At 38.7% G+C, this 8,504-nt stretch overlaps 1 protein-coding gene across 5 annotated transcripts in view; it reads left to right on the top strand.

Moving 5' to 3' along the window:
• Positions 1-3,227, top strand: part of HEATR5B (HEAT repeat containing 5B) — a 104,216-nt gene extending 100,989 nt beyond the window's left edge. For all 5 annotated transcript variants that reach the window (XM_017534891.2, XM_017534890.2, XM_017534889.2 and 2 more), the window contains exon 36: positions 2,442-3,227. In XM_017534891.2, the coding sequence (XP_017390380.1) occupies positions 2,442-2,746 (305 nt within the window). In that variant the 3' untranslated portion in view covers positions 2,747-3,227. The remainder of the gene's footprint in view (positions 1-2,441) is intronic.
• Positions 3,228-8,504: the final 5,277 nt, after the last annotated feature.

The following is an 8,504-nucleotide window of genomic DNA, read 5'->3' as shown; positions in this document are numbered from 1 at the left end:
AGACGGGGTTTCACCATGTTGACCAGGATGGTCTCGATCTCTTGACCTCGTGATCCACCCGCCTCGGCCTCCCAAAGTGCTGGGATTACAGGCTTGAGCCACCGCGCCCGGCCTCTGTGCTCCTTTTAATCGCTTACATTGTTCATATTATTTTAACTTTCCTCCGTTGTTTTTTCTCTTCTTCTTACAAATCTGTTAAACCTACATTAGATCTTTTCTTTGAGAAATATTATCTAACTACTTAGCTTACTCTGATCCTACCCTTCATAGACTTTCTTTTGTGTTTATAACCAACCATGTGTTTTATGGCGTTGCAATGTTAAACTAATCATCAAAACTAAAATCCCAAAGTACTCCTCAGCTTCATGAGTCTCTTGGTGAATTCTATACTCAAATGCTACCCACATGTTTTAGCACTTAGTACTCTAATTGTTCTATGTACTGTCTTACTCTTTTCATTTAGGTAATAAAAGCATCCAGGTAGAAACGAATTATATAACATTTCCTATAACGCTTAGCTTATTTCTAGGTATTTGATGAATACTTAAATAAGTTATAATTTTTCCAGTTATATTTTAAAATTATTGAAACCAAAACCTTAATTTTCAACCTACTATTGAAAACCTACTATTGAAACTTCTTCCAATTTAGGAAGCCAATATACTGGAGATAATTTTATACATATTTTATAATTCTCTAATTTTTATTATGAAAGCCAGCTCTTATAATATTTTATATTATTATTAATATTCTTTTATTGTTTTTTTGAAGGGGAGTCTTGCTTTGTTACCCATGCTGGAGTGCAGTGGTGCAATCTTGGCTCACTGCAACCTCTGCCTCCCAGGTAGCTGGTAGCAATTCTCCTGCCTCAGCCTCCTGAGTAGCTGGGATTACAGGCATGCACCACCACACCCAGATAATTCTGTATTTTTAGTAGAGATGGGGCTTCGCCCTGTTGGCCAGGCTGGTCTCGAACACCTGACCTCAGGGTATCCGCCCACCTTGACCTCCCAAAGGGATAGGATTACAGGTGGGAGCCACCATGCCCGGTCCTATAATACTATTGACATTCTATATCAGGGAAATTGAACTAAATCTAGAAGATTGGAGGATTTACTTGGGACTATAAAAATAAGCTTTTTACCTTATGAAAACTTAATATGGAAAAATATCCAATTAATTGGAAACTTCTGGGTGGTTACCAAGAGAAAGAGTGTATATGCTTATTCAATCAAAAGATAGTTATTGAGTACCTGTATACCAGGTAGTGTTCTAGGCATTGAGAATTTAGCATGAGATAAAACAGGCAAAGGTCCCTGATTTCATGGAACTTACATTTCTCATAGAAAAACACTGACAATAAATACTTCACATCCCATATACATAATGTATATCTGTGTCTATAATATGTAGACATGTATCTTTATATAGTGATGAAGATAGATCTAATTATATCAATTTTAGATGTAGATATAACATCTGTAGTTAGATGCAGGAATTGATAGGGGCTGTGGAGGAAAAAAGTACAGCAGGGAAAGAAGACAGTAAGGTCCGGGAAGGGACTGGGATTCTGGAAAGGCTTCACTGATTACTATCACCGTCCCTGTTGACATCAGTGAGTGTCACACATTCTCTACCACATGCTTCCTGCTGTCTTACAATTTCTTAAATTGTCATTCTAGAAGAATTAACAGTAATTAAGGGAGAGAAAGTGTAATTCTCAATATGATTATAAGAGCTGTTATACACACACACAATTACATATAAAGGTGAATTGTTAGAAAAATATCACCTTTAATGAAACTTATACCCAGGGTGGAGTTGTTAATAAGTAAAGACAAAGAGACTAACAACCTCCAAATACATCTTTTTTTAAGGACTTAGAATTTATATCAGCCAGACATAGGTTCTTGTTAAACCTACGTGTTATGTATTCCCTTATTTTTGAGGAATTTCCCCTCACTGTGAGTTTTGGGGGATGATGAAATAGGAAGAAACTTCTACTTTAAGAAGAAAAAAGCACCTAGTTTTAGTTAAATAATGGTAAATAGATGGTTTTCAGGTTTCTGTTCCCCACTTCAATCTCCTGATTCTAGAATGCCCATAAAAATTTTATAATCTTACTCTCAAGATACATTCTACCAGATGGCAATTGTAAAGTGTTTTATTACTTTTTAACCTTTGGCCCATTTTTTTTTTTTTTAGTAAAACAAATTAATGTAAATGTAAACTATACAATATTAACAAACCTGTTTTCCATCTTGGACATTTATTTAGTAAATATTTAATATTAATTGTGAGTTATTAAGGTCTAAAGTAGGCTGTGCATGTTTACTTATTTTATTATAATTCAGTCATCTGTGGCAGTTGCCTAGTTTTTAAATTAAAATTTATTATAATCTTTAAGTTTGTGATCTTTCTTTGTACTTTATTATTTACAGGAGTCCAGCTACTTGCTCTTTTAGTTCCCACTCTGATTTCTTACCTGCTGGATGAAAATTCTTTTGCCTCAGCAAGTTCAGCCTCCAAAGATCTTCATGAGTTTGCACTCCAGAATTTAATGCGTATTGGACCTCTGTATCCACATGCTTTCAAGACAGTAATGGGGGCTGCTCCTGAGTTGAAAGTGCGTCTAGAAACTGCTGTTCGCGCAAGTCAAGCGAGCAAAGCCAAAGCGGCTGCCAGACAACCAGCCCCCGCCATACATTCTGCACCAACAATTAAGCTAAAAACAAGTTTTTTTTAATTTGCACTTTCATTTATTTGTATTTATAGTGTCAACTAGCACTTAATTAGTGAAGGCCACTGTATCATTCCAGGCTATCTATAGGTTCTGTTTTATTTGTATATTGGTATTATAGTGCTTCCAAATAGGTGATTTGAATTAATGATCACACCACTTATTGATTTTTAAGGAGTGATTTTTTTTTAATCATGTGGTGAATGTGTTTTCATTTTCCTCCCAATAATGTTTCTCTTTTGATAATTAATTTATTTTTTAAGCACTGAGCCATAGTATTAAATGCTAAAAACATAATTGTATCATGTAGTCAGGCAGCCTACTGATATTGTGAGGGAAAAAAACAGGTCAGAACTCAGCATCTGTCATGAAAAAAAATCAATGGAAAGACAAGCAGATTTTAAATTTTGAAGTAACCAAAATAATAGAAAGCGTCTGTTTTGTGATGTATATACTATGAATAAAATCACAACATTTTCTAAGCATATCCCAAAATGTCATTATCTTTCTGATGGATCTTTTAGCTTTCATATCAAATTACTAAATGGTGCTATGTATATTTTAGTTGTTATCAGAGTTGAAATTCTCATTTAAAGGTTCACTAAAATGTTTTAAATGTAATACATATTCTGCTTTTTTTAATGCCTAAAACTTGGCTTCAGTTATGTTTTGTTATTACAGAACCTCAAGTACTGGCTATGATGGGTAGTTTCCTTCATCAAATATTTATTGAATGCCTGCTGTGTATAAGGCATCAAGCTAAGTGCTGCAGAAGATACAAAAATGAATTAGGCATAATTATAGTGATGCCGTTCTCTCATGCAGTGGGCATTTTACCACATGAAATAGGTAATTCACAAAAGGAATGTTTGTCACAGCATTTAGCAAGTTTTAAACACCAGGTTTTACCACACAGTGTTACAGACTGAGCAAGTATGATCACAAGCAAGTCACTTTTCTGAACATTTTCTCTTCTTTTCTCTTTGCTCTTCTTTTTTCCTTTAGAGACAGAGTCTTGCACTGTTGCCCAGCCTGGAGTACAGTCATAGCTCACTACACTTGAACTCCACTCAGCCTTTTAGATACCTTAGATAGGTACTTTTGTCTTGCCCGTTTTCTCACTGATGTTTGGGTTTTTTCTTTTTTCTTTTCTTTTTTTTTTTTTTTTTTTTTTTTTTTTTTTTTTTTTTTTTTTTTTTTTTTTTTTTTGAAGCAGGATCTCACTGTTGCCCAGGCTGGAATGCAGTGGCACGTGACCATGGCCCACTGCAGCCCCAATCTCCCAGTCTCGAACGATCTTCCCACCTGAGCCTGCCAGAGTGCTGAGATTACAGGCGTGAGCCGTCACAGTTGGCCCTGGTGGTTTTTTCATTTCAGGTTTGCATTACCAAAATTATTCTCCTTGCTTTTTGTTTTTGGTAACAACTTAATTGAGATCCAGTTCACATACCATACAACTCAATTCAGTTTGGGCATGGTGGCTCACACGTGTAATCCCAGCACTTTGGGAGGGTGAGGCCAGGAGTTTGAGAGCAGCCTGGGTAACACAGCAAGACCTCATCTCTACATTAAACAAAAATAAAATTAGCCAGACCCAGCAGTGCACTCCTGTAGTCCCAGCTACTCAGGAGAAGGAGACGAGAATTGCTTGAGCCCAGGAGTTTGAGGCTACAAAAAGCTATGATCATGCATATCCCAGCAACAGAGACCCAGTCTCTCAAAAAAAAGTAAAAGAGAAAAAAGCAGAGTGTACAATTCATCACCACAGTCAATTATGAACATTACCCCAAAAAGAAGCTGTATCCTTTAGCTATCATCCCACAATCTCCCCATTTTCCCCCAACCTTAGGATACCCCTAATCTACTTTCTGTCTCTACAGATTTTCTGTCATGGAAATTTCATGTAAATTGAATCACTTAATATGTGTTTTTTTGTGACTGGCTTCTTACTGTAATACTTTCTGTTTGTTTGCTTGTTTTTGACATGGGATCTTGCTCTGTTGCCCAGGCTGAAGTGCAGTGGTGCAATCTCAACTCACCAGGAGGTAGGTGAACCTCTACCTCCTGGGCTCAAGCAGTCCTCCCACCTCAGCCTCCCGAGTAGCTGGGATTACAGGCACACGCCACCATGCCTTGCTAATTTTTCACATTTTGTTAGAGACAGGGTTTCACCATGTTGCCCAGGCTAGTCTCAAACTCCTGAGTTCTAGCAATTCATCGCGTCAGCCTCCCAAAGTGCTGATATTACAGGTGTGAGCCACCAAGGCTGGCCACTGTAATTTTTTTTGCTGTTTGTTTTTTGGAGACAGGGTCTCATTCTGTCTGTCACCTAGGCTGGAGTGCAGGGGCACAATCTCAGCTCACTGCAACCTCTGCCTCCTGGGTTCTGGCGATTCTCCTGCCTCAGTCTCCCCAGTAGCTGGGATTACAGGCACACACCACTATACCCAGCTAATTTTTTGTTTCACCGTGTTGGCCAGGCTGGTCTTGAACTCAAGCTCAGGCAATCCACCCGCCTCAACCTCCCAAAGTGCTGGAATTACAGGCATGAACCACCATGTCCAGCCCACTGTAATATTTTTTAAGGTTTATCCATGTCATAGCATCACTTCATTCCTTTTTATGGCTGAATAATATTCCATTGTATATATACCACATCCTGTGAATCTCTTCATCAGTTGAAGGACATTTGGATTTTTCCACGTTTTTCTTGCCTATTAGGAATAATGATGCTGTGAGCAATTATGTACAAGCTTTGGGGTGGACATATGCTTTAATACCACTTGAGTTTATATCTAGGAGTGAAATTGCTGGTTCAAATAACTTTTTTTTTAATCTGGCCTTTCTGACTCATACATTTAACTTTCTAAGGAACCACCAGACTGTTTCTAATCTCCTTATTTTTTTGCACACATGCATGTACACACATAACCCCTTTTCCCTCATCTATTTATAAAGTATGTTTATTTCTGCCTTGGCTATTTTTTGCTGTTCCCATCATTTCCCACTTTAGGGTAGACTGCATCATGCATCAGCAGTGATGTTTCCCTCCCTGGTTCCCTTCCTCTCTCTTTGAGTACATCTTTATGCTTTCTCTAGACCCTTCTAAGTCACTGACAGTTTCTAATTTTCTGTGATCATATATGTAAAAGGAAGATCTGTTGGAAGATTAATATTTATTTGTTTTGCTGCCCAACTCATGAGATTTTTCTCAACCTAAACAGTCTTATTTGATTATGAACACCCAGTATCATGAAGCTAAAAGGAGAAGCATCATTATGTTATATTGGGGTTCAGGGTGCCCTCAGCTCCCCTGAGAGGATGTTTCTCCAGGTTCTTGGTCTCCTGCCCTCTCAAGAATGAGAAAAGGGACCATGGCACAGTGTGCAGTAAACGCCGGACTCAAAAGTGTTTGTAGAAAGTGATTTATTTAGAGAGAGAAAAAGAAGCAGAGAGAAACAGCTAATTCACACTGAGTGAGAGAAAGAAAAGCCGCTCTCACACTGAGTGAGAAGGGTTCCCAGAGGGGGAAAACCAGAGAAGGAAAGCTCCTCTTACACCGAGTGAGAGAATCTAGAAAGATGGGATCCGGGAGAGGAAAGCAGCTTCCACACTGAGTGGAAGGGAATAGATAGACAGATGGAGTTTAGGAGGGAAAGACAGGCTTCCACGAGAGAGTGTGGAAGGGGACTCCAGAGGGGAAATCCAGGATAGAGGAAAACAGCTTCCACGAAAGTGTTTGTGGAAGGGCATCCAAACATGGAGTCCAAAGGGGTGTGGAAGAAGGGGACTTTTAACCTGGGAGGAACTCCCACCTTCTCTAAGACCCTGGGCCAATGAAAGGAGTTCCTTAGGACTTCCACTGGGGTGACTGACTCTTAGTTTCTGTGAAATTTAAACATAAACCGTTAAATCTCCTGGATGGAGAGAGATGGGAGGGGGGCATGGCGCTGGGAAGATCTTGTCCTTAAGACTACGCCCCCTTGTGGACCCAGAAAGAGAAAACATTCCCTCAATTACAGCCAGTAGATTCTTTCTAAAGCATAATCTGAGCAGTTTTCATAGTTCAAGAAATAAAGTATCCTCTGTTTGCTTCTAAATTCTTACTAATCAATATTATACATTTGAATTAATATTATTTTTTGAGACAGGGTCTTGCTGTGTCACGAGGGTTGCATTGCAATGTTGTGATCGTAGCTTACTAAAGCCACAAACTCCTGGGCTCCAGTTATCCTCCTAAGCTTCCCAAAGTGGTGGGATTACAGGCATGAGCCAGCGCGCCCAGCCTGAATTATTTTATTTATTTATTTATTTATTTTTAGACAGAGTCTCTCTCTGTCGCCCAGGCTGGAGTGCAGTGATGCAAGCTCAGCTCACTGCAACATCTGCCTCCTGGGTTCCACTGATTCTCCTGTCTTAGCCACCCAATAGCTGGGATTACAGGCGCCCACCACAACGACCGGCTAATTTTTGTATTTTTAGTAGAGATGGGCTTTCACCATGTTGGTCAGGCTGACCTCGAACTCCTGACCTCAGGCGATCCGCCTACCTTGGCTTCCCAAAGTGCTGGGATTACAGGCTTGAGCTACCGCACCCAGCCATGAATTCTTAGAGACAACTAAGCCCTAATGAGGTCAAGTATCCCTGTTCTAAATAGCTTCTGTCATCAACTAAAAGTAGAAATTTAGAAAACCTAACCCTTTGGGGCTTCGGTTTTCTCATCTATAAAATGAGATAATTTAGTAGATACCCTCTCTGATCTTTTACACATTTTTAAAAAGTACATATATCTGAATATTTGTCCTGCTTATTTTTATCAAGAGAGAATCTTTGGGCAGTCCTTTAATATTGGGACATAACATTATTTAGTTTGATAAGTAGTCTTTATATGGGTGTAGAATTACTATCACAATATGATAGTATAAAATACAGTAAACAAGGCTGGGCATAGTGGCTGATGCCTATAATCCCAGCTCTTTGGAAGGCAGAGGTGAGAGGATTGCTTGAGGCCAAGACTTCGAGACCAGCCTTGGTAGCATACCAAGACCTTGGAGACTGACACAGGAGACACACCTGGGCCCAGGAGTTCAAGTTTACAGTGAGCCATCATCATGCTACTGCACTCCAGTCTGGGCAACAGAAAGGAACCCTATCTCAAAAAAAAAAAATAACAAAAACAGAAAACCCAATAAACATATAATCCAGACATAGAAGTTAAAATATTACAGATTATTGTCAATAAGAATTACCATTTCTGTTGTGTGCTAAGCACTGTACCAGACACTTTATATCCATCATTTATTTTCATTCAAACAGTGCTGACTGATGGATATTATTTGCCCAATATTGAAGAAATTTAATTATATGAATTACTTATCCCTCACATTTTCTTTATTTCCTGTAGTTTATTTTTGATATTAGAATTCTTAAATCTCAGTTGGAATTTTTAGGTTGATGTCAGACATGGCTAGAGTAGAACTATAAATAAATTTCTTGCCTCAGTGCTTTTCCATTAGATGGATTATTTTAAAACCTGATTTAATAATTACAAACTCATTTCTAGTTCTCTCATATCTAAAAGCTTATGAAAGTATTATTTATGGGCTTCAAAGAAATTTATTAATAATTTCACATCTTTTTTTTTTTTTTTGGGACGGAGTTTCGCTCTTGTTACCCAGGCTGGAGTGCAATGGCACGATCTCGGCTCACCGCAACCTCCACCTCCTGGGTTCAGGCAATTCTCCTGCCTCAGCCTCCTGAGTAG

The sequence above is a fragment of the Cebus imitator genome, unplaced genomic scaffold (genome assembly GCF_001604975.1).
Source record: "Cebus imitator isolate Cc_AM_T3 unplaced genomic scaffold, Cebus_imitator-1.0 Scaffold88, whole genome shotgun sequence".
NCBI classification, from domain to species: Eukaryota; Metazoa; Chordata; class Mammalia; order Primates; family Cebidae; genus Cebus; species Cebus imitator.
This window is presented reverse-complemented; position numbering and strand designations above follow the sequence as displayed.